Source organism: Ischnura elegans, chromosome 5, assembly GCF_921293095.1.
Source record: "Ischnura elegans chromosome 5, ioIscEleg1.1, whole genome shotgun sequence".
Classification (NCBI taxonomy): domain Eukaryota; kingdom Metazoa; phylum Arthropoda; class Insecta; order Odonata; family Coenagrionidae; genus Ischnura; species Ischnura elegans.
In genome coordinates, this window is record NC_060250.1 from 30579363 (window position 1) to 30596710 (window position 17348).

Sequence of the window (17348 nt, forward strand, 5' to 3'; positions counted from 1 at the left end):
GCTGTCGATATACATAAAGTAGGCATGGAATCTCTAAAGAGTTTTTCTCTTATCATTGAAGCAGAGCCGGCCTTAGGGCGGGGCGACCGGGGCGACTGCCCCGGGCCCCGCGCTTTGGGGGGCCCCGCGTTCGTAAAAAAAATTAAAATATACGATAGTTTGAAAACGCAATTTCAACTATTACTGTATTGTTAAGTCCGTGCTAGACAAAAAATAATATTATGAAAAAGGAATAATGCAGTAATTTAAAGTAAAAAGCGCGCTTTTTGTGTTTATTTTACGTTATAATTTTATGATTAAATATAATTATAAATTTAATTTGTATTATACTATTTTGAACTCAACTGCGTGATGGTATCATAACGGCGTAATTACGAAGTCTGAATTTGGGAGGGGAACACATACTTAGCCAGAGAGTGGTAGGGATTCAAAATGCTCGAGTTTGTAGATGGGGTATAGAGTTTAATATTTTAAGTGAAGGGCCCCGCACTGAAGGTTCGCCCCTAGCCCCGCACCTGCTAGCGCCGTCACTGCATTGAAGAGTTACTCTCCGACCAACCTGTATCTGCTACATGATATTTGTCAAGCAGAGTGTGTTAAATCAATTATTGTAAAATATAATACTCAGAAATTCAATTTCCGAACCATGATTTTGGCTTCAACTCCTCCTATTCCACAGCTACTCATGAAATGTTAGCCGCAGACACAACATTAACCAACTTACTCAGAGCTAGATTTTGTGAGCAGAGGCTATGAGACAGACTTAGTTTTACCATTGTAGACGAAATATTCGTATAAATTCGTAGAGTTCGAAATTCAGTCCTAAGATTACCAATTTCATTCAGTCTTAGTAAGGCCGTAATCATTATAATGATGCATAGGCGAAATGGAATATCTTTCAGGATAGTCTTCAAAACTCTTCAAGATCCAGTGTTCCGCATGGAATGATTAGCCTTAGCAATTGGCAGACTTAATCGTAAATACTCAAAATTGGCGTTCAAAAACCACAAGGCTATTTCATGGATTTTGTTTTTATTATGAAAAGAACGACACATGCTCGGAAAAATAAAGTGTGCGAAAATTTGTCAACAGTGAGAATGTCTTAATCAGTCTTTGTAGGATTGTAAGCATTTACGATACAACGTCAGTATAGAGATGTTTGAACACAAAAGAGCGGTTTTCTCTTGTTGCATTGATGTCGAGTTACATTTTTTTCATAGTTGGGTTTGAGGACGGTTGTAATAATTTACGCTGCGGCCGAAGTCCGGTACAGCTCGTCCCGCAATATTTTACTTTCCAGTTTACATTCCGGCAACCTTCTGTCCCACAACTCTCAGCCCTTGGAGTGTCTCCTCGACGACGGGCTTGATCTCGCTGGCTGGAAGGTCGAAGCCGTAGAAACCACCTCCTGGCAGCTCAACGGTGTACACGTACTTCACACCGGCAACTCCCTTAGACCAGTCGTCACTAGCCCCAGCCGCGGGATCTGGAATCGATCGAATTTTTTCTCAACTGGCGCAGCAATAATCATGGTGTAAAGAATGGGTTCCCTTTCGACTAAACCATCTAAATAATGGAGTTCTTACCCCATGATAAAATAAAAACACACAAGTAGTAATTTCCACACAGTAATATGTAACTCCACAACCGACCACGGTTTCGAAACTATGTTATTTTCATGGTGAATTGTCTTTTTTACCTTGAAAATGACAAAGAAACAAGAGTGTCGAAAATAATGGTCGGTACAAGGAGTTGCATATTAATGCAAGGAAATTTACTATTTGCAATTTATATTTTATCATGGGTATATCGCATTTCCACCACGTCAAGCCTGAGACGATTTCATGAGTGAATTCAGTGATTTAACCCAGAAAGTTGGTTTTAATATGTTAGGGTAGAGCTCACCCCTGACGAAGTTACGGGTATTTGAATTTTACACTTTAGGGGAAGGGGTTAGGGGACAAGTTCATTCCCCTAAGCTACCTCTCACTTGGAAGATTATTACAAATGTAGGGGAAAAAACAGGGAACAAAAAGGCTATTTGAAAGGCTTTCTTAGAAGAACGGAGGAAGAGAGCGCTCATTTTTTTTTTAGCTTTGTGGTCATTCAAGATTTAGGAAAGAAGATTTTTGCCATTGTCAGCCACCTTTCCCCCATATGCAAGACAGCGTAAGAATATATACTCACAAAGTGCTTGTCCAGAGCTTCCAACGGTGTACTCAGTTCCACGCACGGCTTTAATGGCGTCATTCATGGCGTTGCCGAGATCATCCTGAAAAGTTTTTATGGTGGTTACAATACTATAGACAAGTATAAGCAAGAAATATATTTCTACTTACATAATTTGGCTCTCCACTCAACTCAGATAATATTGGGCGGAAACGCATCATATTTTCGTAGAATAAATAAGAGCATTTGAGTACGAGCGTATTTCGTGCGAAGATAGTTTCATGATTCGGGAAAGCTATTTTGACCAGTTTAAGACCACATAAAATGATAAACCAACACTGTATCCGGGATTATTTTCAATTAAATTCAAATGTTCAATCCATACATCTACGGTTTAATTTCAGCCCAATCCCAATGCAAAGTATATTGGTGAATTTTCCTCCTAGGATGCCTGGCGTAACTTAGGATGTCGCAGGAATTCACACCGGGTGAGAGTATGTATGAAAACATTAATTTTACTTGAAAAGCTGGCGAAACTAAGACTAATTTATTTAGGAATTATTTGAAATGCCTAAATAAATTAGTAAAAACCTCTCAATTGCGGCAACTTCAGCTAATATGGTAATTTACCCGGGTAACAAGAATTATTTTACGGGCAATATCACGTGAGAAGTTGGGGTAACTTGAACAGCAATGATAAAAGGCTTCATTTATTTTGTTCCCAAATTAATCTCCTCTTCAATAAATAAAACTTATGAATCGAATACCTTATGAAAGGATAGCTGTACACTCACCAAATCTCTCCAGTCGTCTGGGAGCGATTCATCATATCCCCATGGGTAGAGCAGGTACTAGAATACAATTTAAATCCAGTTACAAACTATATCAGAAGATATTGGATCGGGGATGTATCGCATGTAATACGCAATTAAATAATAAAAACACAATAAATATAATAAGGCTGATTTTAGATTTTCCACAAAACTATAGTATTTCACCGATTGCAATATATTTTGCACCATCCAGTGGATAACATTGAAAAAAACTCACTAAACTCACAGAGCACAAATATACTTAAAAAGATACACAATTTTGTATCTAAATAAAGAGCAAATAAAATCGTGAGGATAGTGGTAAATATTAAAAAATCATTATTAGAAATATCATGAAGTGTTTGGATGAATTGGCGTATCTCCCAGACTCTTGAAAATCGCTTAAACTAATGATTTCAACTTCCAGTGAAAACACTTAAAAACGCATATTATAAAGTCTCATATAAAAGCAAGAATGAGAAAACAAAAAATTATACTTATTTCGTATAGAAGAGCTTGCACGTGGGGTATTCTAAAATTAACTTTTAGCACCAAAACAAGTCTTTCTCTAAATTTTCAACTTGACGCCGTAATTATTACTTTCAGCTAATTTCACAGCCAATTATTACACCCGATATACATAAGTATCATTAGAAAAGGGGATAATTCCTAATTTTCTATGCGCATAACTCGAGACAAGGGCGTACCCAGGATCAAAACTAGGGGCAAGCCATGGTCGTTCAGGTTGTAACATTTTATTATGGAAGAGGTGAATAAAACCAATATTTTCAGAAAATTATAACAGAGCTTTATTATTTTTAAAAATTATTTTAGTTTGAAAATTTTAGTTTAAAATTATTTTAGCTATTGAAAAGAAATATATTTTAGTTACAACTCTTATACTGATATCATTTTTCGTAGGTTTGAAGAAAATTTGTTGAAAACTTTTGTTTCAATGCAGTCCTGATTTTTCTTAAAGACTTTTACGATTTTTGCTCAAATGGGGGGAGGGGGGAAGAGCAGCTCCCCCCAACTCCTGGCACCTGTACCCGCTGGTCACGCCCATGACTCGAGATTGTTTAAGGAAGTTCAGATGAAAAAAATTGAAGACAAGAGAAGTTGACGCATAGAGGCATGCTATGAGCGTAGCATGAATTTTGCAGGAATGGTATTCTGACCATGGGCTATCACCAAAGGTGTCTCACCTGGCCGTAGCTGTGCAGGGTCAGATAAGCCTTAGCGTTCTTGGCGTTGGCCAACACGTAGTCCCTCAATGCCCTGGCTTCGGACTCAGAGAAAGCCTTGTCTCCGGCGAAGATCTCGTCGCAAGGGTCGGAACTGGCTCCACTTTCTGAAAAAATGATTTTGGGAGATCAGCGACAAATATGAAGGAAAATAATTTTTTTAACTTTTACACTAAGTAGAGGTTTTATTCATGATTAACTCGATGAATACAATTTTGAATTAGTTAATGATAAAATGAATATTTCTCCAACTCTACGAGAAGCAACTAACAAAAGTGAAAATAACTTTCACAAAGTTACTTTTACAATTCTTTACTATTCCATTATGCCCTCTCACCTCAGGGTAGGTATTCCGATATTTTGAGAGGAAAAAACCAAATTTCTTATCAAAATGCCGCGCCGTTTTGCATCCTAGTCACAGAAACTTAGGAATTATAAAACCCATTTACTTAGATTATTTAATCGATGAGGCCAAAAATTGAGTATAAATTCCATTCGATTTCGATGGGAATCTAAAAAGCGCACTTTTTTCGTCTCTTCTTTCAGCACCAGTTAATCTTCAACCTAAATATAAGCTTATGAAATCGTCTAGTGTAAATCGAAATTTGGTAAACCGTAGTCTAAAGATTTTTTGTAATTATCTTACTAGATTTTTTTTCAAAATTACCAATTTTGAAACCCTACATTTATGTTTGGATACACCTCTGTTAAAGTTAATGTACTTTTCATTATTCTCTTAACAAAAGGTTATAGCTAATTTAAAGCGAGCCAAGATAGACTGAACAAACTTCTGTGAAGGGCCAAGAAAAATGAATGGCTTTTCGAAGAAAGATTACTACTTAACGCTCAAGAAAGAGTAATACTTAATTATAATCAAATGTAAAGAAATCAGTGATGTTTGTGAGTGGGTAAGCATTGATTAAATATCAGTCAGCCTTTATCCAAATCAATAAGGGAAAAAAATCACGAAGTATTCAATTGAATTAAGGTGAGCTATAAAGAACCAAGGGATCAAAATTATGGGAAGTGACTAATGTTACGGTGTCGATATGAAAGCAATGAAATACAGTAAACATCTAAAGCATGGTAAGAAAAATACAAACCATTATGGATTTGGCTATTACTGATGCCGAAGTGAGAGACACGTAGTCCATGAAAATCACTAATAGAAAATGAGACTCGTTTGCCTTCCCGATTAGTATACCTCTTCGTTCAGTGGAAAACAAACATTGAGCGCGATAAGCTGATGAGCCCACGGATGGCGTCTAGTAACAGAAAAAAAGCTTACGCAGACTGGGAACGCGCGGTTGAAATACGTGACAGTCTTGGAGATTGAAGCAAAAAATATATTTTATTACATGAAAGGTAAAAGGCACGTATGCAATTGGTAGAGCTAAATTTTAAGAAACAAATTCATGATATCTCGATTTAACATCGATTATATCTCTTTATCTGTTGATCGATCGATTGATTTGCTGGCGCAGAAAGTATGCGATTTTAAGTTTGGATAAGAAGCACCAGGAGAGATCTAATCACTAATATTCTCCGATAACGTTATCAGGCACGCTAAATTCTGATCATTCTATCTCTTTAAATACATGAAGCATCGTAACAATACTTATAACTAATACACTATCTAACATTCTGATGATTGAAGGTGCCCCATATAAGTTCCAGCTTTTATAGCTCGTAGATCGTATAAAAGTAATTCTTTTGAAAGTAAAGAGAAGATTTTATTTGTACGATAGTTTTTGTATTCGAATAAAAGGTTTTCGTTTCATATTGATGCCCAAAAGCGTTATTTTTTTAATTATTCAAAATGATAGACTATAATATCTAGTGTCATGTAATTTGCACCCATATTTCCAGAGAATAAATCACTAAAGAAAAAATAATTTATATGAAAGGATTAATTGGTTATTAGTGGACGTAGTAATTATATGTAAATATCAATGAAATCAAAAGACCTCCATCAACCGGTGAAAAAATTGATTACGCACATTTTTGAGTCAGTGAGTTAGTTCCAGCGAACCATGAAAAATGTATGTTATAAATTCGCTATCATGAGTATTAAAATGCAAAATGAAGAATTACCAATGCAAAAAAGTTGTCTCATCGGTAGCAAAAATATTGTCACCGAAGGGGCAAGCGAGCCGCAGAATAGGCGTGAAACGCAATCAGCCAAGAAAGGAGGGAAAGAATTTGGAGGAGAAAAGGATTTGTGATGGAACTGAGGCATTAAGAATGGGTGGAGTGATTTGAAATGCATGATATTTTAAGAGCCTATTCTGCAATAAAAAGACAACTGAAGGTAAAATTTAAGCTTGTTTGTCGATACGTCGCTACAGGTTGAAAGTAATACATCATTGTGATGTATATGTGCAAAATTCTACCTAAATTTCTTATCTAAAAATATATCATATTTAAAAAAGTGTTTCCATTTGATCATTTCTGCCCTCTGGATGCTTTACTGAATTAAATATTAATTAATGCAAAAAATACAAAATATTTAGCTGAAAAATTTTTCTAGATGATAACATTTAGCATTCCTCTTGGAATTACACATACATTTCAGCGTCTTCATTGGCTATCTATTTACTTGAGTTGTCACTATAGAGAAAAGTTAATAATTCTCTTTGCTTTGGACTTTAAAATAACATTTTTTTGGAAAAATATTCCTAATACACTGAGCATGCATTGGTTTCGAGGCAGGAGATCATTCGCGGAATACTCACCCATCCAATGGAAGTCAAAGTTGCGGTTGGGATCAACGCCTAAGCAGTCTTCTGAAGACGTTTTTGAACGGGTCTTCCTCCACATTCGGTCCTGAGAAGAGAAAAAATTGAATGCTGTTGTATTAATATGAAATTAATGAAATCGCGAGTACAAAAGCAAAGAATTCATGGAAGCATAGATATAAACAGTTAAGGTGGTATATTTTTGTACATTAGTAATACATTGGTAATTTCCGTACATAAGTAGAAATAAACGAAACACGTTTCGGATTCAAAGATATTTTACGTTTAGTATTTTCTTGAAAAAGGTTTGACGTCTGTAAATTGATTGAAGATTTTGTAATAAGTTGAGGAAGCCACTGAAATTATTTTAAGATTTTTTGTTATAATGACGGCAAGAGCATAAATACCCTCTGCTCTTAGTAAGATAATCCTGAGAAAGTAAACGCTAGACGATATGAGAAGTAGTTGATTATATAGGTGCCACTAATATAAATAATTAAAATAGAGCCAGACTTATACGAAATTAAAAGCCTGAATACTTAGGTCTAAGCAACCGAGCTGGTAGATGTAGATAAGTGGATAGGTAGGTGGAGATAAATGTTTTATACTAGTTGGTCATACGCGTTAATATATCTAAACTTATTGGTACTGAATACTTTGTACATGTTTACCAAAATTAGATCACAAAAGTTATAACGAATCCTCCGCTATACGCCAATGGCACATATTTATTCAGTAAATGGCGGCTGAAAATTTATTAACCTATACTGACTTATTGTATTGGAAAAGTTACCAAAAATTCTCATTCACTTCTAGTGCGAAAACTATTTAGTTCATTTATATGACTGAGTTATTCCTTCAGAAGAATTTCATGACGTATTTCGTCAGATATTTCAGAGAAGGTTGATGAGAACAACACACAAGTTCAGTTCCATGATGACACCCAGTCGTCTGCCCAAAGAAGCCAATCGAATCGGCGTATTGCATCATTTTTCTTAGAAAACATAACGCTATCAGAATATCAACGGCTGTATCGCAAGTCATTACGGGATGGGCTACTAATTTCAAGCTAGTGAGTGCGGTTAGGCTATTGAGACTGTGGGTTTCCAAGAATTTCCTAGTTTGACGTGGATGATGGATCATATGATGAGTACTCATAAGTTAGCTGCGCATAGAATGGGCTAAAAAATCATGTACTGCAAAATTGATAGGAACTCAATCGCCTCACCTCGCTTCGTGTGTATTCGTATCCGTCAGGGTTCACTTCGGGTAAAATCACCCAGTCGACGTCCTTAAGCAGATCTTGGGCGCTGCCCTCTGTCAATTCCTGTATCAAGTATAGAGCGACAGCTGGCGCAATCCATTCCCTCGCGTGGATACCTGAAGAAAAAAAGTGTCATTTATAGTTATTACCTTAAAATTTAAGGATAGGCATATGTTTGACTATCTTCACCATCTACTTGAAACTTTCATTTTGCGTGAAGCATCAGAATGGGATTTCCCACCAAAACTGCAACACACAGCATGTCCGTGGAACACCGTAAATATGATAATATAGCCCAGTAAAGTTTAGAGCGAAGCGAATATTCCCAACAGAATACGTATATTTCAATTTTAATATAAAATAATGAACAATCGTTCTAAAATTTATAAAATGTGAAAAATATCAGTAAAAGATGATTTTCAGGTATATATTGACTAAAAAAAAAAAATTATCGTCAAATATGTAAAGGAGCTCAGCGGCAAGACCAAGCACGCCTTAAGCTGATTTATCTACATGTGACTAGTGTGAAAGTACCAGCATTAGGTATATTCTTTCTCCATTCATACTTATTCCTTATTTCGATTTATAGGTATATCGGAGTCTTACGAACGCTTAATAGCCGCATTAAAATTTAGAATCGCGCACGTTTGTTTGCCAAAATTTGAGGATTTCGTGTATTCAATGATAAATTCAACGCCTTTTGTGACGTTAGACCCATTTTTAAAAATTGGCTTTTAAACAAAGAAATCTCACAAAGCCGAAGGATTTCATTTCATTTTCATTTCATTAAGAAATTTCAGTTTTACTCTTAGTAAAGACGTCACACTGCGTAGTGCTACAAATCACCGACATTTTCTTTATAAAAGTGTAACTAATACGAATGAATGAGCTAATCTTGTGTGTATTTAATGAGACCATGCATGAAATTTACACTGTAGCATTATCAATGCTAAAATAAATGCCGATTTCACCGATTGTAAAAAAAATTATCCGACTTGAAAGAAATCGAGATGGTTATTAGAGTAAAGCTCACAGGGGCCCACGATTATTATCTCAATAGAAGAATATCCAATTGGACACTAGAGTTGATATCGTTGACGGAGCGATGTAATAGGTTCAGCAAAGCCGCCATTCGTATCAATGAAGGCAGAACGATCCGAATTTCCCGGGTCAATAGGTTAAACTTATGACTGTTAAATGAAATTTAAATTCGTGACGATCTATCGTGATTCGATCTAAATTTTCGTACTCTTAAAATTTTCAATGCTTTTCCTCGTGATTACAAAAACGTTATTTAGGTAAACTGATAATAATTAGATCAATCTACACTCATCGCCGCGTTGAGGACATTTTTTAAAATCCATTAAAATGCACCCTAAATGATAGCATAAATCCAGACAATACGGTACAAACGAGGGCCTCCTCCATGAAGCCCCTTGCAGAGGCCTATCGGACGATTTTAGGCCTTAAAATGGTCAGATAAAGGCGAAGAAGACGTCTGAGAATTATTCTACAAATGGAATGTTCTCACCCACCTGCATCCACGAATACGAGAGGCTTCCCGCTCCCTCCCGAGGACAGCGTGATGCCCTTGAGTTCACGACCCTCGTAGGACTTGCCCACCGATTCCACCTTGGCAATGTCAGGGTACTTTGAAGCCACTTCGTCGAGGTAGGCGTTCATCTTGTGGAAGAGAGTTTAAGAGTCAATACATAGATACCAGAAGAATGCATGGACAAAAATAAGCGATATTTCTAACTCTCGAAACATTAGAAAAAAATTTAAATCCACAAACGAATCAGGTTTTATTTGACTTAAAATGCATTAACGTGTGTATTTCATTAGCAAGATGCAAATCAGGGCCAGTAGAAAAATCAGCTAAATTTTTAATGACATACAATACCATTTCTTTTGATGCTTTAGCGAGGATCGGCATTCAAAATACATCTTTGATACAAAAATTTTCACAAAGATACTTGAAAATTAAGCATAAATCCATTAGTTTTTGGATATTTGTTCACATCTACATTATTTTAGAGAAAAGTTAATCGATTTACTTGTTATTTTTGATTTATTTTTAGGGTAAACTTAAAAAAAGACATTTGCAGATGAAGGAAAATGCATCAGTTTTTTCTTCGTCCACGTGGGCACCATTTCATCAAATCGCAAAACCCATTTGAATTTCTTTGGAACATTTGAATTCTAGAGTCCAGGATGAGGTGGAACATAAAATTTGTAACTAAGCAGAGCTTAAAGAAGCCAATGCAGCTTTGAGAGGGAAGTAATTATCATCGATAAAGATAATACGAGAGAAGGATGGGAATAATCGTCACTTTGTCTCCCAAGAAGCATTTACGCGTCAAATGGGACTACTTGTCTCGGGCCATTAGGTTAAAAGGTCCTCTTTTATCTTCACAAAGTGCCCTAATTTTTTATCTTATCGAATACCCACTTAAAGAACCTTTTTTCCTGAAATTACATCATTTAATGATTTTTTTCAAGATAATTACCGCAATGGCTAAATGACCCCTTGATAAATGGACGCGTAATGGTCCATGCGGTTCCATGTTAAACGCTTTGTACCGGATGTAATGACTGTTGCTTCCTTTAAATACCCAGTTTGAATCGATATTACGACAGAAACTTTGTAATTGTCCCAATATTCTGCCCCAAAGTGGAATAAGAATTAACTTTTCAATGAGTACGGTAAAGTCCCGATTTAAATATAAATTTGGATCATAAATTTCAACCTCCCCTAAGTTTCACGAGTTTTAAAAAATAAATGATGACTTTGACAAATGAAATACAATGGGATTTTTTCCATATTTTGAATACGATTCCGGTCGGTACTAACTCCGAGCAAGCAATTAAGCGTAAACAGAATGACATTAAAACAGGGGCATCTTCAGTCAACTCAGCTGGAAATGACAGTTAAAATGGTTCAAAATCAACAAATCATTCGAATCCTGGTATGGCATTTAGAGGAGGTGACCGAAAGCTGAGGTCATTTGCACCATGAGGGAAGGGTATGGATGGAGGTGTGGAGAGAAACCCGGCGTCGGCAAATAGTATGCTCTAAACGAAAGGAGCCAAGAGGACCACTCTTGCGCCTGAAATGTCCTCCACACAACATTCAAGCAGGGTTCGAGCAGTCTCTGAAAACTCTCTGCCACCGCCGGAATATGAACCCGAGTCAATGAGGTGGGAAGTCTACACTTCGAATCCTCGCTCTCACAATTAGATCACATATTTACCTCGTCGTGGGAGTAGTATCTGTCGAACGTAATCCTGCTGTCAGATTTTCCTTTCCTTGCGATGGCATCGGATTGTCTCTCCTTCTCAGCGTTAATCAACCTGGAGGTGTATAAATTATAATGAAATTACCACTCAAAGTTATGCTAAGAGGTGGGAAAAAATTGGGACCTTTCAAATCACCGTTTGTGGCATCATCTGGAATGAATGACGGCCTTTGAAACCCGCCAGTGGGTCTGATCCGAGTGATTAAAAAATAACTCGGAATTTGATTTGTTTCTAAAATAAGCAAATCGATTTGAACATTTGACACAACAAATCTTTAGGATACGATTAGAATCCTTAATGAATTCTAGTCTTCAAATTAAAGGCATAAAAAATGGCAATGCATTTTAAGATGAAGAACAATCCTAGTTGTTCATAGCTTGCAGCGTCATACTGCAAGCCTGAAATGAAAAGTGTTCACAGTTGGGGCTGGATAGACGATATTTTCGCATGTTGGTATATTAGCCGATCCACGTCCAGAGAATTCGTATTTTCAACAGAAGAACCTATTCTCACATAATTAAAAACAACATGCATGTATCCTCGAAACGAGAAAAATAAAGAGTTCGTTGATGTGAATTGCCTAAGGTGTTGCACAAAAATAAAAACTTCTACTCAATAAATTGTATCCACCTTACCCAGAAAATTTATTTTATTCATATTTGGAGTGGGACAGAGATTATACTCAGTATATTCAACTTAAATTTTGACCTACGGATTATTATTTCTTTCATGAATTATTGGAAATTACTTAAATATTTAATAGGAGTTGTAGAATAATTTATGTTATTAAACTCGTTATTTACAATAAAGATACTCAGCATTTACGTACTACGATTATATCAATCTTCCAATAAAATCAGAAGTCCATTTAACTTTATTACTACATGTTTTTATTACATAAAAATGCGTGATTTGTGTTCGCATGAGAAAATGTATGCAAACTATATCTCCTTTTGGTAAAAATATACTTCTTTTACTTCTCACATCACTTAAACTAAGTTTAATCAAAGGAAAATAACCGGCATTTAATAGAGAAAGATAGAGTTACTGATTACAAATACCAAGATTCTAATACCATGTAGGGACTTATGAATACACAAGAACATGCATATAAGCGCTAAGGAGGAAAAAGTACCCCGATAAAAATAGATTCGCTAACAACGGTGTCAGAAATCTCTTATTCCTTTCTGATTTCACGGCGTACTTTGGCCAATATCAGAAGAGGGGATATTCAAACGTTTTCGTCTAATTGTCTTCCCGTTCATATCGTTCATGCTGGAGACGGAATACTCGAAACTTGTATGCCTCGGGGGTAATTCGTCCCGGCCACGTGAATGGAAATGCATTAGCTAATTCTTATTTAGTACCTTTGAAACGTTGTAACTCCTTTGTAAGAAATCATCGACCTTTTACTCTTCCGTTCTTTTTCATCCAAACAAATAACTTTCACATGCATTCAAGCAAGGTCTAGCGATTCACTCAGTCCGACTTAACGTTCTTGAATTTTCCTCGTCCACCCTTGGCCTAATAATAGCATGCCAATGGAAAGGAAAACGATTTTCCAGCTAAGAGATGATGGTGACCAGTTAAATCTTTGCTGCGGTCTCGAAATAAGCTGTGTATGTAGTTATGGCTGCATTAATTTCACTTCCGTGTCATTCTCCTGAACTCACATTTGAACGTCGTCGGAGAGCAGTGTGTAGCGGATCCTTCTCGTCTTTAAGGTCCCTTCAAACGCCAACCTCTTGTCTTTAGGCACCATGACGTCTCCTGGAGTATCCAGAGGACCTGGGCGGCTCCACCAGTCAAGACCCTTGATGTTGGACAAGAATCGGCGAGCCTGGAACGATTGCTGCACCCTGTACAAGCCGTACCTGAAGCAAAAATTGGGCACAGTGTTAAAGGCTGGAATTGTGTCTCCTAAAGAAAATACGACAGCTTTCTTGGTTTAAGAGTGCAAAAAATGTTTAATTAAATAAATTAAGGGTTCAAATGGCATATGTTTGAAGATAAACTGTTTAATGGGACAACAAAAAATATCAAGGTGCGATAGTGTCATTAACAAACCCCGATTCATTTAGGAAAGTCGTTCTTTTTGAAAAGCAGGGCCATATGAACTTTTTCCTGAATCAGAGAGTAACTTCATCCAATACACACCCCCGAATCCGGCCCGGAGAGTTCTTATTCGACGACCTGAACTCGTAATTGGGTGCTTTCTACACCTAAATGCTTCTTCAGAGTCATGGAGAGCATTTTTCACACGACGAATCTGAGTTGTTGTCATTTTAGACTTAAGAACGAAGCCTCTGACTCTATGGACAACTTCCCAGGTCCGCCCTCATGAAAATCCACCATTCATATACGCAAATGCAATTCAAATGGAGCAGTACTCGACCTGCCCTTTCACAGCAACTCGTCCTTCTATCAATCCGTACACTGCATGCGACAACAAAAAATATCAAGGTGCGATAGAATGAATGTCATTGACAAAACCCTATTTATTTAGGAAAGTTGTTCTTTGTGAAATACAGGTGAAACAGCTCTTTGTGTCTACTATACATTATCTTCTATAAACTGCCTCTTAGCTTAAAAGCTTATTCCCTCTACCTGGTATAAGTTGTCAATTTATCACAACGAACTATTACGTTACCAATTATAACTCAATGTAAGATTTCGTTTTTTTCCCGGCGAGTTATATTAATAAATAATTCTCGGGTTTCTGGCCGAGTTAGAAAATTTTGGTCGACGTTTCTATGGAACACGCTTCCATCGTCCTCAGAGCAGTAATTTATCATCAAGTATTATTCATTCGTCCTCCGTTGTTAATCCCTCCATCCCTATTCGTTATTATTTATTCGTCCTCCGTCCTTAGAGTAGTAATTAATTACTGCTCTGGGGACGATGGAAGAGTGCTCCATTGAAACGTCAGCCATAATGTTTCTTACTCGGCTAGAAGCCCTAGAATTATTTATTAGTTATAACTCACTTTAGCATAGGGTAAGTACACTCCTTTACCTTTGGGTCGCTGGTAAAATTAATGGCCGTTTTCGGACCGAACAATATAATTGTCTATTAACTACATGCTCACCCATCGTATCGCTTTTCGGCAGTGGCCACGGCCACTACCACTAGAAGGAAGGCTAATAGGAATCGTGTGTGGACCATCTTGAACACAGGTATAACGTGAGACAGCCGCGTCCGGCTTCATATAGCCTCTTCCTTATCACCTCCCTCCTTCCCATTCCAGGACCAATCTTCGCAGAGGAGAAGCATGGGCTTCCCCTCTGTCTGGTATCTAAACATCAACTCTCCATAATCGAGACATAGATCAGCGCTCTATCTTCAGACAAGTTGTAGTTAATGATATGGGTTTCAAACAATTGCTTATACCTAATAACCGGGTCAAGCTGGAAACACTGCAAATGTGATCGACGATGCATGTAATTTTAATCCATTGCTAATGGTAGTAAAAAAATTATGCTTCATGTCGAGAGAAAATGGTTTCCAAACACTTGGCTAAGTTCAGATGTACGGCATTTTGGTTCATCCCTAATAAATTATATTCATACGCTCGCATGAACTGTCTAAGAATTAAATTTATTTCAATAAGCAAAATGATTATCCGGAGAGAAAAAATAAAGTCATACCCATGAATACCATATTATTTTAATGAACTGAATCAAAAAAGATTAAAAGAGGGAGACGATATAAATGGTAGCACCTAGGAAGCATATCATTCCCGCCAGTGATATGCAAAGAAATGCGAAATTTGGGGATTCGGATCGAAAAGGGTATCAAGGATTTGGAATAGACGAAAAGCACAAAAACTGATGTTGCTAATAAGTATTTGCAGATCAAATTTGTCATTCAACGATATTAATATGGGAAAATTCAAAACGATTCGAAATTGTGGTAGAAAAGAGGAAATGATACGTCACCTTTCCAAACCTGCACGTAAATCAACTGTGTACTAGAGAACCTATAATCTGGGAATAAAGGGCAGGATTGAGTCAGCACAAATCTTAGGGCAGAATTTGATTAGTTGAACAAAAACTGAAGCGTACATGAGAATGTTTTTTTTTTACTCTGATAATGTAGTATTCTCTACAAAGAATCTTCTAATCGTAGAACAGAAGTTACAAAAGAAGCAGGAAAAAAAGGGAAAACAATATACACCTAGAAAATACGGTTCATGTACATAAACGGCCAATGCCAAGGAATTGGCGATAAGCAGATGATGTAATTAAAGTCAAGAAGTTCAAGCGTGGTGAGAAAATCTATCTTTTAATCGAAAGCATAGAATTCAAGACAGTGACGCAAGAAAGTGATATAATGTGAATAAATCTGTTAGAATAAGTCAGATGGCTATCAAAATCCTGCTTACTTATAAATGGAACGCCAAAAACGGCCATTTATAGGATTGGTAATAATAAATAAATGAAAGAAAAAGTAATTAACAGTAAACCTTCTCTCTCATCGAGTCAACGTTAGCCAATAGCCTACAGTTTAAATTAGAATGCTATTGCGAGCTTAAAAAATATCCTTTTAAGACAAATTATTTGTTGAAGGACTTCGTGAAACGTAAAAATAAAACATGAGGAATGCCAAAATAAGAATCTGAGGCTCAAAAAGTAACATAAAGCGAGTTTAAATTTCACTTGAAATTAAATTAATGGTTACGCGAAAATTATGTTAAATTTTCTTTTAAATGTAAGGAAAGACAAAGAAATACTTATAGACACTTTGAAACTGTGGAAGGAGTAATTAAAATCAAGATTTAAGGAAAATTGGAAACTCAATAGGCTAATGGTTGAAATAAGTTCACGAAGATCTGCGAAGTCTGCAAGGATTAATGGAGGAAGTATTAGACACAATTCGTCTGCAAAAGTGATGGGATAACTCGAATAAAAATCACAGAAAATCAGAAAGTCTCTCCTTGGAAGAAGAACGTGAAAAATTCAGCCATACAATAAAAAATGATAGTTTCTATATTAAATACACATAACGAAACTGATGAAAGGGATAAGGAAAATAGATCAAATAATGCAATGAAAGCTGCGAGATTGCTGCAATGAAATGGCTATAACTAATGCATTGAAATAGAAATCACAAAATAAACAATATCAAAATATAATAACTCATAATAACCTCAAAACACATAATAAAAAATAATAACCTCAGAGTAACTATAAATGGAAGCAGGCAGGGAAAAAAGCTGATTTAAACAATGAAACCACGCATCATCAGCCTATAATTCGAAAACTGGATGAGCAAATTAGTTACTGAATGCCTTAAAAACAGTTACAATTAAAAGCCTGATATTTGCTCATTTTTTGTTTCCACAATATAATGGATATAAAAATATCATTCGTAATAAATTTATCACTACAAGTCAAACAATTATATCCAGCAGAATTCTCATAAGTGTAAGCGAATCGGTGGATACAGAAAGGTTTACAGTCCGGTTGCCGAGAGTTGTCCGATGACAGGCAGAAGTGTCTAATTCGGAGTAGGGGGCAAGATTGCGAGGTTAGAAAGGGAAACGCCCACATCACATTTAAACAAAAGGCTTTCCTGAAGAGAGGAGCCAGAAGGGACGACGAGCGTGAAGGACCCAAAGGAATAATCCTTTGTTTTGGCGATTCGAAGGAAGGGCTTGTTTTGGTGGCCCACGCTCGTTTCAGTGCTTCATATGCATGTAACAACGCTTTATGACTAGGCGAGGATATGAGGTGCGTTTAGGGGACAGCGATTGGCTGCAAGTCGTGCTCGCGCAGGGTTCTCCGCCCCTCCTTTTGGACTGTCATCGGACAACTCTCGC

At 36.7% G+C, this 17348-nt stretch overlaps 1 protein-coding gene across 1 annotated transcript; it reads right to left on the reverse strand.

The window, feature by feature from the left end:
• Positions 1–1015: 1015 nt before the first annotated feature.
• Positions 1016–14720, reverse strand: LOC124158651 (carboxypeptidase B-like). Its single transcript, XM_046533858.1, has 10 exons — positions 14616–14720; positions 13201–13401; positions 11482–11581; positions 9763–9910; positions 8192–8343; positions 6961–7051; positions 4187–4332; positions 2964–3020; positions 2188–2272; positions 1016–1486 (listed from the first exon to the last, which is right to left on the reverse strand). Exons 1-10 carry the CDS (start codon positions 14690–14692, stop codon positions 1302–1304), a joined length of 1242 nt encoding a protein of 413 aa, XP_046389814.1. The 5' UTR covers positions 14693–14720; the 3' UTR covers positions 1016–1301.
• Between the last annotated feature and the right edge of the window lie 2628 nt (positions 14721–17348).